This window comes from Buteo buteo, chromosome 25 (assembly GCF_964188355.1).
Source record: "Buteo buteo chromosome 25, bButBut1.hap1.1, whole genome shotgun sequence".
Taxonomy (NCBI): Eukaryota; Metazoa; Chordata; class Aves; order Accipitriformes; family Accipitridae; genus Buteo; species Buteo buteo.
The window spans coordinates 267,728-288,653 of NC_134195.1; the positions used below are offsets into that span (position 1 = coordinate 267,728).

The 20,926-nt window shown below is 37.2% G+C and overlaps 1 protein-coding gene across 1 annotated transcript in view; it reads left to right on the forward strand.

The window, feature by feature from the left end:
* Positions 1-20,926, forward strand: part of MYO16 (myosin XVI) — a 384,622-nt gene that overhangs the window by 135,332 nt on the left and 228,364 nt on the right. The window contains exon 5 of the mRNA XM_075057405.1: positions 19,290-19,398. Within this exon, the coding sequence (XP_074913506.1) occupies positions 19,290-19,398 (109 nt within the window). The remainder of the gene's footprint in view (positions 1-19,289; positions 19,399-20,926) is intronic.

Genomic DNA, 20,926 nt, shown 5'->3' on the forward strand with positions numbered 1-20,926 from the left:
TATGAGGTTGTCTTGGAAGGGCAGAGATTCTCTGTACTTGCCTGTATTTGACCTCATCTTAGTGTAATAAGAAATAATTCAAATTTGGAAATTGTTGATTTTATTTCTGAATCTTTTCTCCAGAGTACTGAAGAGCTATTTGGATTTTCAGTGCAAATCAAGCAATCAGTAGAATTAAGCTATTATAGAAATTTAGCTTTCTCTGTATTGAAACTTAATGATTCTAGAAAAAGGTCATTACATGTTGCATGAAGGAAAGAATACAGAAGAAACTGCAGAGAATATGCCATTAAACAGAATATGATTATGCAAGTTCAGACTTGGCCATCTGAACAATTCCACTTTTTTACAAAACAGAGTAAAGTGCGTGCTATGTAGCATTTCAGAGCTCTCATCCAAAAGCCCAGCACCTTAAGTGTACTGCTGGTCTATTGGTGATGGTAGGACATCATCCTCGGATATTTTTTCTGCGTATGCTTGAATGTCATCTGTCTAAATGCCATGAACTGCCCTGACACTGATCAGCTTGTGGAGCCTGATAGGATTCTATTTTTGTATGGGTCTTTTAGAAACACTTATTTAAAAGTCTTCCACCAGCATTGCCACATTTTGGCTGACAGGATAAAAAATGAGTGTATTCAATGAGCCAAATTTGATGCCAGTACTAGAATTAGTTAAATGTGGATATTTGTGCCTGTCAGATTATGGCTAAATTTCTGTGGCCCGAAAACAGGCAGGAGAAAAGTTTATGGAAGAAGGTAATTCAGAAGGAGAAGTTAGACATTAAGTGCCAGGAAAACATTAGTGTTTTTCAAGTATTTGAAATAATCTTGGTTTTTTAATATACTGTTTTCAGATACTTGGAAAAAATATGCATAACAGGCAAGTAGTATGAAATCAAGGGAAAAAATTAAAGGGCTTTTTTTTCTCAAGAAAGAAACCCCAAGGCCACAAAAGATCAGATGTATAGTCACTGGTAGTAAGTTGAGAATGGTATTTAGGTCTGTAATTAATTGTGTGCCTCAGCAGTATTTGTAAAGGAAACTGTAGACTGGTTCATAAACCTGAAAATTATCTCAATAGGGGTATGAAAAGGACAACACATGAGAAATATGCCAGTGGAAGAGCTTGATTAATCAGGGAAATAATTAAAAGAATTACAAAAAGCAAATAAAAGTGCTATAAGACAATCTTTTGGTGACATCTGCTTGAAATTATCTAACAGTTCCTGTTGAGTTCCTCATTCTTACTGGCTTTCAGGTTTTGCCAGGAGCTAAACAAATATAAGAAATATTTGGAAATGAGAAAATTTGAGGTCTAGTGCAATAGTCTTCAAAGTGGATGCACGCCCTAGGAGGTGCACAAGATGATTCATTGTGGGTATTAGAACTTCTATTTTTATTTATTTTTTTATCTAAAAAATAAGAAAGAAATAAAGCTTTACTAACGTATAATAGACATATTGACAATGGCATCCTCAATCCATCCATAGGTCAGAGGGTCCAGTGTTACGAATGGTAGGCAAGGTGTACTGGGGGAAGAGTGGGTGCTCCACAGTGTAGAGGTGTTGGCAGTGGTGCTCTTACTTGCTCATCTGCTTACAGTGTATTGTGATGTATTGCAGTTTGTGTATGCCTGGTTACATAGATTTACGGATTATATTACCTAGTTTTAACTAAACTAACCTTCACAAAATGGACAAGTGGCTTAAAAAGATTGCTGAAAAGAAACCACAGATTGAAGATAATAAGGCTAATAATGACAGCACAAATGAACAGGAAAATGGCAGAGCAAACACTTCTCCTAGTCCCAGGATGAGCTCTTCATCATTACAAGGTAAAACCGCTGCTGATCTAATTGGATCCAATCTGTGATTTTTAAAGTAATGCAATACTTAATACAGTATTTTATGAAATTTTACTAAACTTAATGATAAATCTTCAGAGGCCTCTTTTGAGACTTCTTAATAGTGAAAGACAAAAAGCCACATACTGTTGGGGACACACTTGTTCTTCCTGCTGCAGTAAAAATGGCTGAAATAATACATGGAAAACGATAGTGACAAAGTCTTAAATGCACTCCTTTGTCAGCAAATACAGTTGGAAGATGTGTAGAAAACATCACTGAAGATTTGAAGAAACAGTTATTGGAACAAATGACACAATGTTGGAGGTCTGCTATGCAGCTGGCTGAAAGTACAGGTGTTTCTAATATGTCCGTGTCTCAGCTTATGGTATTTGCTAGATTCTGTTTCAATAATGAAATACATGAAGAACTACTTTCTTGTGAGGCACTAAAAGAAAGATGCACCTGCCAAAGGAGATGCAATCTCAACAGTAAATGACTAATAACAACAATGTTTTATGGAAAAACAATGCAAGTGTAACTGTTGATGCAGCAGCTGCTTTGACTGCAGTAAGAAAGGGTTCTGGGGTAAGGTTACAGAGCTGGCACCACACCTGAAATTCACTCACCGCATCATGTGTAAGCAAGAGATTGCAGCCAAGAAGTTGGGCACAGTAATGTGTTAACCATCAGTTTGGTTAATTTTATAAAAACAAGACCTTTAAGTAATAGAATCTTTACAATACTTTGTAATGAGATGAGGAGTGACACTGAAAAAACTTGGAAACAGAATTTCCTAACCTGTTTAAAAATGTTCCAAACAAGGAGTTTCAGTGGGTTTTGAACCCATTTGTTAAAAATAAACATGCAACGCCTTTTCATTAGTTTGCAAGAGCAAGTGATTGACATTGGGGAAGATGGAAATTTCCTAGCCAAATTTCAATATAAAGCTTTGTTTAATTGGTAGGTGGTGTTGAAAAGTTAGTATTGTGATAAAGTAAGCACCACCAACGATGCCCTTCTTCCATTAGGATCTATATATCTTTGTGAGCTATGTTTTCCAGCTATGACAGATGTTAAAACCAAGTATTGAAGTAAACTGAACTTAGAACCAGACTTTGAATCACTGTATCATGAAGTGTTAAACCAAAAATTTAAAAAATAATAAAGCATATTCAATCACATTTTCTCATTAAAAATATTAGTATTAATAATAATGGATCAAAAAGGTTTTTGTACTGTTAATAAATAAAACTGTTTAAAAATATTCTATTTCATCTTTATCTCATTCTTTATTGATTTCTATTTTTGTGTATGTTTTATAATGTACATAATATTTGTACAGTGGTATGTGTATATAATTTATAAACAAAAATACATATATTGGGGGTGCATGCTCAAACAATTTTTTACTGATGGGGTGCATGATAAGAACGGTTTGGAGATCACTGGTCTAGGGATTAGAACAGTAGCCTGGGATATGAAAGATGTAATTAGTCTTGTGTAACATGTCTCTACTAACTGGGGCACTACTATCAACCTAGCATAAAGGTCAGCCAGCTGTAAATCTACTAGAAAATGTATATTGCTGTATCTCTTGAAGTCTAGTGAAGAGAAATCTACAAGGAAAGAGATGGGTTTTGGCAGCTTAGTGGGTTGAACAGCTTGTTTGCAATGATTTTCAGTGTGCCATTGGTGTTGTATGTCCTGCTCCATGAGATCTATGTATTCAGTATTTCCTCTTATGGGGGCAGCTACCTACCCAGATCTATGTCACCACCCCACCCACCCCACCCCCAGTAGTAAGGAAAGGTTGCATTTGCCCTTCTATTTAGGCGCTCCTGACAACTATGAAATGCTCAATACAGATGAGACTCCTTCAGTTGCTTCTTTCTCCTACCTTCTTTCTGTAATTAATCATGTTATTCACAACAACCACAATAAGTCAGAAACATACATCTTGTCTTTTAAGATCTCTTGGCATCACCCTTTTCTTGAGGCTAAGAAAAATTAGTGTCTTGCAGAAAATGACTGAACCTTGCAGCATCTCCAGATTTCTAGTAAAACAGACCTATGACAAGGATGGTAGATGTGATTCCCAGACTTTAGAGGAATCTTGTCAGCTGCTGTCAAAAGAGGAGAGAGGGATATTCTTTCAGGTAAGTTGATACCATGTTATTTATTTGCATAGAGCTGTCCTGCAATGCGCAAAATCCCCTCCTGAACCAACACTCTCCCCCTTCAATCTTACATGGCTTTTTGTGTGTTTTCATTTGGGAAACACTGGAATGAAGTATCACTAGGGCATAGTTTGTAATGCATAATTTAGAATGGCTTGGGAGCATGAACCTATGAAAAAAGAACCCTCAAATGAATCTTCATGAATTCTTGAGTTTCTGAGTGAGCTGGTAGGGGAAAATGCAGCACTGATACTATTTATCAAAAATTCAAGGGCAACTTATCTTGATATGCCACCATAAAGATTGATGCATAAAGTCATTGAGAAGAGAACTGCTGCAGGAAAAACTGGCTTACATATTGAAAGCAGATGGTTCAGGTAAACTATAACAGTGCAAGGTTAGTTGAGGTAATAAATGAGGTGATACGAGGGTCAGTGAAAAGTTCATGTTTGCACATGTTTTTGAAGACTTTTCAATTAGAATAGGAAAAGTGGAGAAATTACTTCCCAAATCTAGAATACTTGGTGTAGACTATGTGCAAAAAAGTAGGTAATTCAGTTCAGTGCAGAACAATGTAAGATAATGAGACTGGGATGCATAATGAAGTATAGGAGTTAGAGATGTGAGCTGAAAAATAGTGGAAAGTTGGATGTAGGGGTTTTTTGTTTTTGATAATGAGCTTGAGCAAGATGTGGTTGCTGTCTGCAAGGATGAAAGGCTAAAAGGATGTTGGAAAATGTGTATAAAAGCTGGAATATGAAAGCACAGGAAAAAAGTCATTTTTTATATGATTTCTGAATAACAGCTGCATTTTCAGCTATGTAAAAATCAAAATCTGTCAAATCAGACTTGCCTTCATTTCAAATGACTCTCATTAGAAACTATAATATATTGCAAACATTTAAAACAGTAAACAACATTTTTCCAAACATGTTAAAAGATAGGAAGTATTTGTTGAATTAAAATAAATACTGCAAGATTACTGATACTGCATTTCTTGGGAGGGAGGATGTTCATTAAAATTATGAGAGTATTGGAAGTTGCGAAAATTTATTTTGAGGGATGAAGACAGGAGAATAAGGGAATGATTATGGACAAATGTTGCTGGGCAAGATGATAGGAAGATGATAGGTGCTTATTACCTCATCATTTACTGCTCAGGTTACGCTATAGGAACATGAGTAAAAATTTCTGCTTGATAAAACCTTGATTGGCTATATGGCATTATGTCTTTAAAGTATTTGTCTGAATTTTGTGTAAAATTATGACCCTTTTCCAATACGTGCATTAATTGATTGAGAACATTTTATTTAAATAAATCTGGAATCTTACATTTGATTAATGTATAAATGTTGACTGTGGTTATGCTTGTATTGCTAGGATTTATAAGTGTATGTTTTTATATAATGGATGAGAAAATTTGGCATGGGTTGTCTATTTCCCTCATAGTTGTTTTAGGGAGTAGCTTGCTGCAGACCCCCACAGCAAGTTACTACTTTTTATGGCTGGAAGTTTCTGATACCTGCTGCACTTCTTCCATTACCCAAGCACAGGAAAATAGTAGGATAATCTGCTCGTCCTGCGAGTTCTCTAATTACACGCTGGTGTTCTGAAAAGCCAGTTCTGTATTAGGATGACTGGCATACTAAACTTCCTAAATACATTTGGTATTTCACATGATGACTTGTTTGTAGAGTATATAGATTTAATTACTAACCAGCAGGACAGTGTCACCCTGAGTGCAGATTAAGCTGCTATATTGTCCCTTCCCTGTACACTGGGAATATATTGATGTTATCAAGCAACACAATGAATCTGTCTCATAACAAAAATGCAAATTGAGTTAAATCAGCAGTTTTGCACTCTTAGTTTCTTGCATGAAATGAATGCATTTATCTTTGCAGACACTATACACTGTACACAGCTATTATTTAGTATGTACTGTTTAATGTCTTGCTTTTTATACCAGACGTGTAGTACAGATTTTTCTTTATTTTTACTATACATTAATGTAGACTTTTACTTTTTCTCTGCGTTAGTAAAATGGTAACATCTAGTGTCATGCCTGAAGTAGTGCTATTTATTTCCATGTGCCATTTGAAGCATATTTAATTTACATATATATATATGTTCCTGTGTGTGATGTAATCTCAAGATGGACTGGCGAATGAAAAATCAGAACATTCAGCATCTGTTTTTTCCAAGTTGCATAAATGCAGTCACGGATATGACGGTGTGCATACATGGGAGGAGAGGACTAGCTTCCCATACTTAGGGAGGAAGGAGAAGACCATCATGTTTAACAGGTCTTCAGTTTTGCCCCTAGTTAGATTTTCCCCCATTTATGTTATTTACATTGAGCCTGGAAGCTACCAGCTCCTCAAAATCAGCTTCCTTTCTTTGCTGCTCCACGTGGTTGTTTTGTTTGTTCTGCCTTCAGCAGTAGTGGGTCAGGGTCAGAAACCCTTTGAGTGAAGCTACTCAGCAGAACTTTGCCCAGCTGTTTTGCTTGGAGTGTGTGTATGTGTATGTATGACTACTTCCCCATATATGTTCATGCAGATATATATACACACACACACATGCAACTTGGCAGGAAACATATTAGTAAAAGGTAATACTTACTGTCCTATTTTCCTATTTCTGTCCTTTACTTAGCAGTTCTATAGTTGATAGTCAGAGGATGCTTCCTATCCCCCTTTTGCCTACAAGAAAACTGTGTCTTACTAATTGTCCAGTGTTGTACACAAATGACAGTTCTTACTAATACCAGGGAATGATCTTTTTATTTCCTAAAATATGAGATTGGGTTGACCTTATGTAATTACAAGCTTTATTAATGGTTATAAAGTAACTTTTAACTCTAACTGTAGTGTCAGATTTAAAGCCTTTTTGATAGGGAAATCCAAAGGCTCACTCCTTGCTGTGTGAAGGAGAATTTCCTTCTATTTGTTCTAAAAATAAAAGGCAATAATTTCATGAAGTGACCTTTTGTTGCAGTATTATGAGACAGGGACTGATCATTTTTCTGTGTGCCTGTCTTAATTTTTAATGATTATAATTAAAATGAAAAGAAAGTGTGCTCCTGTACTGTTATCAGAGGCATTCAGTGCTTGAATAATTTCATTTTTTTCCGTAAGCTCTGCTACTGATGGGGGGTGTGCAAGTCCCATGTGCACAAGCAGATGGGGAAATTTTAGTCTTTAGTCATCAATGCTCTTTGAAGGTCCCCTTCTAATTCCCTTTTCTTGCCAAATAATGTGAGAGCTGGCAATACCAAGTCAAATACCCATCTTTCTGTACTTTCACCATGCTTTTTGTTGACCTCATTCTGATCTTTTGCATTTTTGCTGCAGTGTCTTAAAGATAGAACTGAATTCTGTTCTAGGCAAAGAGAACTTTTCTTTGTGATGTAGTATCACACAAATAGGTTTTGCTATAATTTCTTTATTGTCACTTCTTTAGTCTACCTCAGCTTCTAGTATAAATACTAAATTACAGTGAGAAAATACATCCTGAGATTTCTTCTCAGTTTTTTCTTGCTTTCAAAGAAAATAGTTTGATTAAAAGAGTTAAAAGTATGTCTTACCTTATCTTTGTGACATTCAAACTGGTGCATCCAATTCATAAAATTATTCCAATTAAACTTTTTTTTTGCATACTAAGCAAAAAAGAGCTTCTTCATGCTTTTAGCACCCTCCTGATACCCTAATGCCTCATCTTTTTGTCTGTTTTCTGAGAAGCCCTCACTAAAACTGTGCAAACAGGTATTTCGTCGTGCTTGGCTTTGGAGATAAGAATCTGTCGTGGTTTAAACCCCAGCCAGCAACTAAGCCCCACACAGCCACTTGGTCCCCGCCCCCCCCCCCCCCAGTGCGATGGGGGAGAAAATCGGGAAAAGAAGTAAAACTCATGGGTTGAGATAAGAACGGTTTAACAGAACAGAAAAGAATAAACTAATAATGATAATACTAATAAAGTGACAACAGCAATAATAAAAGGATTGGAATGTACAAATGATGCACAGTGCAATTGCGCACCACCCACCGATAGACACCCAGTTAGTCCCTAAGTGGTGATCCCCCCATCCCCGCTCCCCTCAGTTTATATACTAGATGCGATGTCACATGGTATGGAATACCCTGTTGGCCAGTTTGGGTCAGCTGCCCTGGCTGTGTCCTGTCCCAACTTCTTGTGCCCTTCCAGCTTTCTCGCTGGCTGGGCTTGAGAAGCTGAAAAAATCCTTGAGTTTAGACTGAACACTACTTAGCAACAGCTGAAAACATCAGTGTTATCAACATTCTTCTCATACTGAACTCAAAACAGCACTGTACCAGCTACTAGGAAGACAATTAACTCTATCCCAGCTGAAACCAGGACAGAATCATAGATACATAATTCTTCATTAACTGCTCATTAATATCATATTTTTTTAATGCTGGGCAATTTTTTGGCAGATAGAATATTGAAGTATTGATTTACATTAAGACAACTGCGTATCTTGAGAGCAAGATTGGTTCCTGTAATTTCTGTTTGAGTAAAGCTTATGTGCAGAGAGAGCAGAATTGGATGCTTAAACTCATGGCTATGTGGGAGCCCTAGTACTGGACTTGAACATGTTCTGCCCATGGTCCAATCTTGTTGATGGAAATCAGTGTCCCACCAAAAGCCCTATAGCTTTATTTACCCTGCACTGGGGCTAAGCTAAAGTGTCCCATCCCTGACCTCACGTCTAGCTAACAAGAGCAGAAGATATTCTTATGGCCTTTTTCCTCATAGATTTAAAAACAGTAGTGATTACATATGAAGAAGTCATACCACGGCTGATACAATTAGTGTTCAAATTTTATCGCAAAATCCAGTCACACATTCAAGCTACAGATTTTGATTATGTTAAGAATAATTAGTTGAAAATTGTTGGAAGAATACAGAATGAAGTATGGAAGTAAAGAAACAGAAATGGATATAACGAAAATAATTCTGTCCTTCCAATTTCTAATCAGACTAGCTGGGCGATTCTGCATATTTTCAGGTATTTAGATGGGAGAAGAGAGCAAATAAAAATCTTCCCTTGAGGTAAAGCTAAGTCAAGGAAACCAGACTTTATTTAGCATAGAAATTAAGACCTTAAATTCCAGGAAACCTTGGTGATGTATGCTAGGAGTCAAAATATGAAGAACCACTATGAAAGCTGATTTGCCAACTAATTAAGATCCAAGTAAATATCTGTACACATTTAGAATTAATAGAATGCTCCCAAATTCTCATGAATGTTGTAGTGCTAGGGCATGGAAATAGTGGTAACCTGAGAAATGTATGTTATTTTTTGTTTGATAGCTTCTGGGTTAGTAGATTTTAACTTTTCATATCCTATCTGTATGCTTATTTGTATTTTACTTTGAACGATGTTACTGAAAACATAGTATACTTGTGCAGCGTTATCAGAAGTGTTCAGTACTGGAACCAAGTGGGATTTTGTTTGCCTTTTACATGCCTTCCAGCTGATGGGTGGAATTTAAGTCCCCATGGTGCACAAACAGATGGGAAAATGTTGGTCTTTAGTTTTCAGTCATCAGTGCTAATTCTTTTATCTTCTGAATGCATTAGTCAAACAGACTACGCCTGTCAAGCAATCTGTAATACGTGCCATGACAGCCTTTTTTTTTTTTTTTTTAATTCTTCTGAAAATCTTTTCTGTGAACTGACATTGCCTACTTTCTGTTAGTTTAAGGAAGAAAATGCCTTACTCATCAATTAAATGATTGTCAAAATGGTTGTGGAGTGTTGATGATTTTAAAGTACTGTTTTTATCATTTGTGTGAAGTAATTCAACAACCAAGAAGTATTTTTTCAAATACAATTGGGTATTTCTGTAGGCATTGGGGATCTTATATGTATATATCTATATGATGCTTTTTATAAGCAGCTACTGTATTGGCATATTTCTTCATCCTTTCTTAACTAATGTGTCACAGAGGTTAAGATGCCTCAGATTTTTGGAACACTAATGTTCTTTACACACTGTGGCATGCATCCATAGATCCTGATTTCTAGATTATAACAAAAAAGTCTGTTTTGACCAGGAGTTATATTGCGTATTCAGATTTTGGTGCCTGTTTCTGCAATGTGGAACCCAGAAGTGCCATGAATTAAAGAACTTGTATCTACATGGCAGCTGAAATACTTTACGTACACAAGGATGAGTGAATTTCCAACTGCATTTGTATGAAAGTTCCTTGACAGGTATAGCATGTAGCTATGAGGGGAAAAAAGTAAGTAGTAATGGCATAGCATAAATTTACATTAATACAAATGCATATATTCTTAGGAATTATATAAGGGTATTGGCATAAAATTTTTGGCACTGGGTTATCTCCTAATTTCCTTTAAAGTGTCTTTTTGGAGATCGGAAATCTCTCCAGTTTATTTTATGTGCCCTCTGGGCACACTGCATTCAGCTTTGGTTCTGTAGGCTGTGTTGTCACAGATGTAAGGGATTGAGCTTTGTATTTGTGTTTTTATGATGTGAGATCAGGCATGCTGAAGATGAATTAAAACCTTGACTTACATCACAAGTTAAGCTCATCCGGATGGCAGACAGCTCCTGCTTCTTGTGAAAGAATAATTTTGGTAATGTGACAGGCATGGGTTTGTAGGCAGTAGCAACTCCTACAGAGTTTAAAGCCCTGAAGTAGAACAAAGATTGCAGACAGCTGATGATCAGTATCTTTCCTCTGTGAGAGGCAGGAACTCCTGCTTCAGATGAGCGGCAGGTAACCATTGACTCAAGGTTATGGAAGAAGTCCTGCACCTTGTGCACTGGGCCAGCCCAGTTTACAGAGCTGTGCTCTTTGCAGGTCCATTTAAAAGGAAGTGAGAGGTTTTTCCTTTTGTATTAAGAGAGAATTTGTTTTCATGAATATGCCTCAACATGATGCCCCGCTATGGAGGAAGTAGCTGAGCAGGAGGATTTGTTCCCTGCATCTTCTTTGTAGCTACAAAAGCCCATGTAAAGCATGCATGGAACATTTATTAATGTATCAAATAGCAGGTATGATAGATGCAGTTAGATCTTTTCAGTTGTTATTTTCATTTGTGATCCACAGATTTTGCTCCAAATTGCTAGTTTGGGTTCTTGTTCAGATTATTTTGCTAAGAGGCACTCTGGAAAGAAAGGAAGAAAATATTTTCAATTTGGAAACTCCTACATGATGAGACTTTTGTTTGCATTTCTTCAATACTTTTAAAAGTTCAGGTTTCAATAAATAATAATTCACTGAGGAAAACCTATCATTTTGGAAAAGTTATGTCTAGGTTTGGTATCCATTATGTTTGGAGGGTGGTGGTGTTTGGATGTGGAATTTAACTACCTGCAAGTAACTTAACTGCCTGAGAGAAGTTACAGTTTATTATTTGTGAAACACAGTACCTTGAAGCTCATGTCATCAGTCCTAACTTACTGAAATTTCCATTTAATCAAAGATCAGGTGTGTCCCCTCAGGCTGCAGTGATGGAAACTGCCCTAAAAAGCATGAAGAACGGGCTTGTGGAAAGTTGTTTTTGTACAGCTGAAATTTTAATTTATTTGTTTTCCTTTGAGATACATAAAAGAAAAGAGGCTACTAGGATTAGCTGTACAGCAGATATCCATATTTGGGGAATGGTTTTCTATCAGTCCCACTCCTGTCTTCTGTAAAGGGAGTATCTTGTCTTTTTTTCCTTCTCTTTTGGCAGGGTACATGAAGGGTCATTAAAGCCCAAACAGAAGCTAGAGCAGCTTTGAGGTGATTGTACTGTTTGCCGTGCACTATACTGGAACTTACATATCTTTATAGATGGCTTATAAACATTTGTGATCCCTCTTCCATTCTCTGTCAAGCCTGGGAGCGAAGGAATAAAAGTAAAAACTTAGAAATAGGTAAGCTGCATGGTGGACTCCTAGTCTTGAATCTGCTCAGGGGATAGCTGGCTTTTTCATGGGCTTCTTTTGACATTTTGTTCTGGAACAGGAATCCCTGCTTTACTCTGGAATTGATAGAAATTGATTAACTATATCCCAAATATCTTAAGAATCTGCGGTGTCATGGGGAAGGGGCTTCCTTAAAGATTTATGTGGAAAAAGTTAAAATGAAAGTATTTAGACTGCAATCAGCATTCTGAGAGACAATATCTAGATTTAGTAAAATAGTTTCTAGATTGTTTTATACCCAAAAAGGGAAAACAAAAGAGGTAACCCAGCTTGTGTGTGTCAGTTTGCTTCTTAGTAAGCAAGTAAACCTGGATTAAGATAGGAACAGGTAGGGGAACTGTCAATGGAGGATCTATAATTGTAATCACTAAAACCTCATTTGTTTTTTTCCAGCTCTGCTAGTAACTAAATTGTTATTTCTGTGAAATAATTTCCTGCCCACAGAAAATCTGTTCTTGAAATGAGTTGGAAGGAAAACATGCTTTTGAACTGAGAGCAGCTGCTCAATCTCATTAAATCTTTTATTTCATTGTCTGTGGTTTGCTAATGTAGGGAAGTCTGACTTTTTTTGAGTCCTGCCTTGAGAACTGTTCCTGTTCTGCTTAGCATCGTGAATTTGTGAAAAGTGAGATGACCTAAAACACAGTACTGTGTAGAGCAACCTTATCCCTTTCGCTTTGTTAATGAATGAGAGTCAAACAAGTCCAATAGGAGCCACAAAAAGAGGAGCCAGCTAGATTTCTGAGATTTGGTATCTTAAATGAAAATTTATGCAAACCTTTGAGGTCAGAGAGCAAGATCATATGGCACCATGGAGCCCACGAGCATGTGTGATTTACTGTGTGTTTTCTTGTGTGCAGACAGATAGAGCATTATATCCTGATTGCTGTTGCTTTCTTTTTAACTGGTAATATACTAAGGGCTTTTGGAAGGATGTACCATTTGCACCATAACCATAGTATGTGTGACAACACGTATATGTGTGCATGTAAACCTTGAACATCCTTCAATGAGCAAAACCTTTTAATGGAATTAGTGTGAAGAAGGTCAGTAAAGGGGGGAAAACTTAACTACTCATGTTACAGGAAGTGAAATGCCATAAATGTTTTGTGAAGAACAACATTTAGTCTTGGTCTACTTGTGTGGTTAACGTCATGTTATAAAAAGGAATAGTCTGTAAATCTTGTGGTTATACTTAAAAAAAATATAAAGTGAATAGTCCAAGCTGTCACTGAAAAAATGCTAGCCTTTCCCTTTTGGAAACAGTGGTTAACATAGAAGAGAGAAATACTATGTATTTTTTGGTACATTTACACACATATAAATGTATACTTTTAAATATATATGGAGTATGTGGAATGGAAAAAAAATGGATTACTAATATAAATAAAGAATATAAATAGATAGCAAAAAGTCAGGGTTTGGGGGGAGGTTGACAGGTGACTGCACAAATTCCACATGGCTAGCATACTGTGGAGCACTTGAAGCGTAGTAACAACTGTGCAGAAGCCTGTTACTAGGAGAAGTTTTTGGGGTTTTTTTTGCATAGCAACAGGTATATTAACAAGACTGTTGTTTCTGCCTCCTCTTTTTTTTTTTTTTTTTTGTTAATAATTCACACATATTCCTCAGGTTATATTTTATTTCTGATTGCCTTCATAAAGCCTTATGAAGCCAATGGTGGTAATCCTAGGTAAAAGAGGCAGTGGCTGGGTCATGATTTTTGTACTGAAAAATATTTTATAACATTCGTGGGGCTTTCTAATATACAAATAAAGCTAAATTACTTAGTTATTTCACATATTTAAATAACTTGCATGGAAGGTTGAAAGAATAATTTAATGCATGCAACAGAATACAGGACTTCAAGCTTGAATTTCTGTGTCATACTCGGATCATACTCAGACTTTCTGGAGTCTACCTGCTTCCACCTAAAATGGGTGGATGCTAACTCTGGTTCAGAATGCAGTTCAACGAGCTAACCCTTGTGAGCACAAAGTTCCCTGGGTGCATAAGCTGTAGCATCCTAGCTGGGCAGCAAAGTAAGAGATAGTACCTAGGCAGAGACATGCCCAAACCCTTCCCAAGTCCTGGGGGAACCTCAGTAGGTTAGGTGTCCCTCTAAGAATGCCTGAATCATACTGCATTGCAGTCCAGGCAGTTGTGATAGTATTATGTTTCTGGCCATACAACTGAGTGTTTAGAACTGTGTCCCCGAATATAGGGGATGGTTGGAGATGCCTGGAGAAGGTCTAAACCCACAGCTCTTCTTCCCACAAAACTGCCTTTAATTATGTCCATAAAGTGTTGGGAGAATGTGGTTTTCACCCATCCTGATGAAGTTAGGCTGCTGATACACAAAATATTGTGGAATTCAGAGAGACAGCAGGAAATGAATAATTTTAAAACTGTAAAGAAGGACACAATCCTCAGAATGGAATGGTCCTTGTTCTTTTTCAAGTAACGGTAGGTAGATACATTTCTTATTTGGGAATCGTGAGATAAAGATGTATAAGAAACACTGGGAATAAGAAAGAGTAGCAAAGATTGTTAGCCAGCTAGTAAATAGCACTGATAAACCTACATCTGTTGCAGAAAAGGAAGTTCTAAGACTTTTTGAAAAATCAAATATTTAATTAAAGGTTTGCCCCTGTGCATGTTAGATTGGTTTTTAGATTTCAATTAATTCTTAAAAAAAAAAGATTGGTGGAGAAAACGAAAAATAAATCATTTGCTTGTGAGTTAACAGTATCACTAATTAGGCTTCCCAAATGTAGAATATGGACTAAACTCAACTCTTATTTTACCAGTGGGAATTTGGACATTGATCCAATGGGCTATAGCTACAGCAACAGTCTTGAGAGTTTGCGATTGCATTTATACTTTTGCACTTGGGCCAAGTGGCAACAGGTACCTTGTATAGGGACAGAGCCCTGTAGAAGACTCTGGCTGTGCTCACAGTCTGTTCACATGTGATGAAGTTACTAATTTTTCTAAGTTCTTGTAAATGAAAATTTCCAATAGTGCTTGGACTTCAGAAGCTATTTGGTTCTTTCCCCACCTTCTGGTACATTATTTGGGAAGGAAGAGTTCAGCTCCTTACTACACCCTAGTGTGCAAAGTGGTGTTCTTCCCTGTGCTATCCTAAAGTTTAGCTATACAAAGATGTGATCGTGGAATAAGTTATATTGGGAATGTACATTGTATCATGTACTCTACAGTGAATCTGAAGTTATTCGTCTCTCTCCCACTGAGTGGGATGTCATCTCAAACTACTATGTTAGCAAAAAATGGGGGTATGCACAGAGATCGGTACTGTGAAAGTGTTCACATCTAACCTACCTCATGCTATATTGCTCCTGAGCTCAGTACCTAATATTTAGGGTCACCAGTTTTGCATATATGTGGAGTTAAGCTATTGTACTCAGTTTGTCTGAAAGGAAAACGTATCAGAGATGCTACAAATAAGTAAATAGGCAGAAATTAATTAAGAATAGGCACAGTAAAATGATCCTTTTTATTTTCCTTATCCTCCTCATTATTACTAAGATAAATTGAAGTATTTTGAATCATGATTTCTGGAACCAGAAGGGAAATCTTACCTCCTTTCACTAGCCAAAGATATTTTCTCTTTGGCAGGAGGCTCTTGATATCTGGTCATACAGGGATAGTGTGCAAACCTGGTACTGTCTGCTCACTTATTGTTGATCACCAGGGTTTACTCTCATATGCTCTCTCTACATAAGGATGTTGTTCTGCATAGCAGAGCATGCATTTCAGTTGCATTTTGCGTTCTGTGTATTGAGCTAGGTGTCTTTGGGAACATTTTAAAATAATATATTTAAAGATGTTCCTTCTGCAGTTTTTCTAAATTACAAGCAATTTATCATTGCAGACAAATATTTTTCTCAAAAATTCTTTGCAATGCATTTATCTTTTTATTGTGAAATGACTTGAGAATGAGGATGTGCGGAGAATCGGTAAGCCAGTAACTTTTCATGTACACAGAGCACTGCATGCAGAATTCAAGAGGGTGGATAAAACATTCGAACTGAAATGGAATAGGGAATTACATTTTTAATATAAACAAGGTATGCATATAAATTTGGGAACTCTAATAGTAGTAGCCTGGGGACAGTATTCCTCATAGTCTCTTTCAGAGCTATGAACAGAAACCTAAGAACAAAGTGGGACTATATTCAGATAATCTCAATTCCATCTGCATCTCTACTCCTATCTGGGTTTCTTATTGTCTGACCTACGAGGCCATATATGTAACAATAGCACTCAAGTTGTTTAGCACGATTTTGATCGTCTGAATTTGAACTAAAGCTACAGTATTTGTGACATTTGCTACCTGCAACATGTTCTATGTCTTTGTCATGCTCTGTCTGTACTTCTGCTTGAGCCTGCTGGTTTTCTGCTGCTTAGTTTGCCTCTCATTCATTCTGTTCTGACCCCTGCCAGTTACCTGTGTGAACTTCTGCCATGTCTTCTGCCATCTGTGGGATTGCCATCTTGTCTTTACTTATAGAAGTAGCTAAATGGGAAATTTGGTTTATAATTAGAAAATGAGATTTCAAATCAGTTTTCAGGACTGGCCATAACAATCTGAGAGGTGCCTGGAAATAAAAGAAATCCTGAGCAATTGAAAAGCCTGTGTCACATTTAACAGCAAGTAATTTCCATTGTATCGCAGGCAAACGTGTAATCAGAGCGAACAGGAAGAAAAGTCCATACTATGAGCACTTAAAATATTGGTGTGTACAGTTTGCATCATAGTGACAACCTGTCACACGTCTTTTTGGCAGGATGTTGTGCAATACACTAAGGAAGGGAGATACAGTAGAATTCCCCACCTTTCTATACCTGTAATAGCTTGCTTTCGAAAACACAGTGGAGTTTGGTACTGGGCATAACCTGCATGATGCTGGCAGTGAGGGGCTGCGAGCAGGGCTGGAGCGAAAGAACTGCCCAAGTGGGAGCTGAGCAGAGGACTTGGGGGGAGAGTTATGTCTCTGGCAGGACTGTTGGCCAGTGAAGGAGCCCATGCTGGAGCAGTGGAGGAAGAAACAAGGGACCACCAAAGAAGCGGAACCACAATGTGCTGACCCCAGTCTCCCACACTGCCCACTGCAGGCATAGCATGCGAGTGGCAAGGGGCTTGGAGATGGGAAGGGGAAGAGGCAGTGTCTAGAGAGGAGTCCAGATGTAGTTCTCAAAGTGTTTGCTTGTTTGCCTGTTTCTATTTTTCAGTAGCAGAATCAATAATTAAAAGTTTGTTGGCCAGTAAATTAAGTAAAAGTCCCTGATCCAAAACTTGTTTTATAGCCAGCAACAGACTTTGCAAATCACAGTGTTTGTGGCTATTCTCAAAACATTTGGTACAGTTCTTAAAATTAGATTTGCTGAAGTCAGACGAGTCAGCCTTCTCCAAGGTTATTTACGTGCAGGGAAGGATAGGTGCCTTCAAGTCTTTGTAAGTCAAATAAATACGAAAATGTGTTGCTTCCTTGGTTCTGTCATCACCAGCAAACTGTCATGGTTCAGTGAGGAGAAAGCAAAACAAACAAAAATCATGCTTCCCAGTAATGGAACAAGTGCAATAAATAGTTGTTAAACCATCCTGCAAAGATATTATGGTCTTCACATTCATTCTTTATTTGATTTTTGATCATTGTTTTAATTTCGTCTGGCAGGACAGGCAAGCAGAAATTTATTTTCATAGCACTATAATGAATATAAAAGATATTACACCTTGTAAGTCTCTTTGCTTGTAAGTCTCCTTGCATTCCTTTTCACTAAGCATGAGAGTCAACTCCTCTCATCTAATATAATTTAGCAATTTAAAAGATATACATCTAATCTAAATTTGCTGTCTAGGTTCTCCTTACAGTCAGTGCAGCAAGACAGGTGCTAAAAGAAAGTAGTACACTTTGTAGCAAGATAGGTTATTTTGCTGTATAGGATATGGTCTAGTAGGATATCGAAGTGTTTGAGATGGCTGAGGTGAGTCATTCTTTGATGCCTGTCTGTCCCTTTGTCACTGTGATGGGAACCCAGGAGGTCACCTTAGACTAGCAAGTCCAGTTCCAACACCTTCAGTTTGATGACATGAAGCCTACATGAATTTGCTAGGTTTTTTATGTCATATTTCACTCTGAGCCAGGAGCTGAGCCCATTGTGAGTTTTTCTTTGATACAGTACTTAGAGAGTAAGCTCCTGAAAAAAGCAGTCATACCTTCCATTAATAATTCCTTATTAAAGTTGGCCTCTGCTGCTGTGGTTTTAAGAAAGGCTGTCCTTGATACCCCTCATTTTTTTTAGCTAAACTTTTTATCATACACGCTTATAAGACAAGTAATTAAGTTTACCAAAGTTCATTCTTATTTCATAATTCCTTGCAGTAAAAAGCCATAGAGACAACACTTGAAATGAATTAAACTTACGGCCTCTTAAAGAAGATACATGACATTTCACTGTAATTTAAACTTTTGTCCACCAGACATTCATAATATTTTCAAGGATGAGAGCTTTCTTACGTAAAAAAAAAATAAAATAAAAAGTCGCCCTTCATAGTGCAAATTCTTACACTAACAATATTTTATACAGAAAAGGCAAGTTTTCTTATCATGCTGGGGGTTTCTTTTCAAGCTTCTCATGGATCTGTTCCCCCTCCCTCCCCACTCAATGGCTCCTCTTAGTTGTCTGCCCTTTATGTTGAATTTTGAATGAAACTTACAGAAATGTCAGCCTGGCTCCTTTAGGGACTACGGGTGATATCATCAAGGTTGGATTGATGGATGAGGCTATAAGAGGTTGGGCCGGCTGACAAGGTTACCCTTACCATCTGTCTACCCATCCCTGCTGCATGGGTGTCTGTGGTGCTTGTCAGTCAGCTTTTGAACAAGTGCTGTTTACTGTGTAGTGTTTTAAGGCAGAGTGTAATCAGTAACAGCTTACTTTACTTCAGAATGCTGCACTGCAAATGGTGGTGGTTCCAAAACTCACTGCTGAGCAGCTCAGACATCTCTGCAGTAAAGGCAGGCTGGATAGCTAGGGTAGCAACAGTGTCAGCTGTCCCAGGCAAAGCCAGCCCTTTTTGACATTCAAGAGTCCTTTATTTTGTCTGTGCTTTTTTTGTGTGGTTTGGTTTGTTTTGTTTCAGGTTATAATCAGCCTTCTGTCTAAGAACCCCAGCTTTGAAATGTTTTTGAATGGGAATGTATAAGAACCCCAGTAGTGTTTAAGATTTCACTACAAAATCCTAAAATGTTTTCAATTCTTGCCTGTAGGCTGGAGCAAATGTGCTGCTGCAAGATGTTAATGGCAACATCGCACTTGATTATGCCATAGAAGGGACTGAATCTAGCAGCATCCTTCTGATGTACTTGGAAGAAAATGGTAAGTCAGCTCTTCAGCTTCTGGAATGTTTTTAATGAACATGACATAAAAATGAAAAGGATGGATATTAATTTGATGCAAGTCAGTACTGAAGCCAGTGGAACTATATTAGTTTGGAGATGGAGGGGAGGAAGATGATTTTGAGTCAGAAAAGTTTTCAGTGTGTTTAGATTCAAACAGCTAACAAAGGTTAGTGGCAGTGATTATTGTCAGATCTGCTTTTGCCTATTCATATGGAGATGTCAGAGTGTGAATTCAGAGCAGAAAAATGGCACTAATGCAGAAGCTTTTAAAACAATTAATTTAACAGTGTGAGGACCAGGTTTCACATTTTGTTCCATTTCACATGTGTTATGTATAGCCTTAGAGTATATTTTTTCCATTGAGAGCCTGTTAAATAAATCTCTGCAAGTCATCTGAATGGAAATGTATATGAAACTTTATCACTTATTCAAGAATATTAGTGTTGGTTTTGTTTTGTATGGAGAAAATACTGTAGCTAGATTTCTTTTATGAAGTATGCTTAATATGTTATAGATGACAGAACCTGTATTGAAAAAAAGGGTTTGTTTTTCACCAGCTGCAAACTTAAATAAGGTTTCTGAACTGAGATTTCTAGCATTGCTTTTGACTATAATAGGTTGCCTTAACGTTGTATGTGGCTCATCATAACACTAAGGACAATGTATTAAGCAGAAATAATGAGTAGTAATGTAAAAATGTGTAATTTCAACATTGCCTCCATATAAGAAGTCTGTTTCAACATAAACTAGGTTATGTCCTCTTTCACTTAAAAGAGAAGTTGACTTAGACTGGCAAGGAAATCACACTCAGTGTGAGGTCCTATACTGTTAGCCCATAGCACATCCAGGGTATTACACAGGTGTATTTTATAATGTTGCTTCCTTGGTGCCTGGCAATGTCTTTGTAACTCATGAACTCTGGTTTTCGATTTTTCTAATGGCAATACAGGTATTAGCTTCTAAAAAACTTGATTGCCTTGCAAAATGCAGATATTTGGAGTCTAAATGCTCCAAATGCTTTGTCTGATATGGTATTTAACATGGAGCATAGAACAAGCATATAGCATACAACAAGGTATGGTCTGCTCACTTGCAATTATTTGTGTGGATCTATTAGAAAATGCTTCCTCTTTCCTTGGTATGTCTGTCTTTTTGGTTGCAAAATGAAATAAATTGGAAAAAAAGAAGAAAAATATTGCTAGTTTCTTGGCAAAGTGTTTACATTGAAGGAACTTATATGGAACAGTGGATTTTTATGACTCTAATGTTATTAGAGTTGCCTCTTTTCCAGTAGATGGGAGAGGTACTGTTACTCATTAAACAATGATTCTGTGAATGTGGGAAGTTTCCAAAATAAAAAAAAACCCTAAACATTATGAAGGTGACATCTACCTCTACTAACTGTAGATAGCTGAGCCTGAGCTAATCATCCAGACCTTTTCTTTTGGTCAATAGAGGGAAATGGGAAATGTAGGTATTGTTTCAGCTCTTCCTAACCTGGCTAG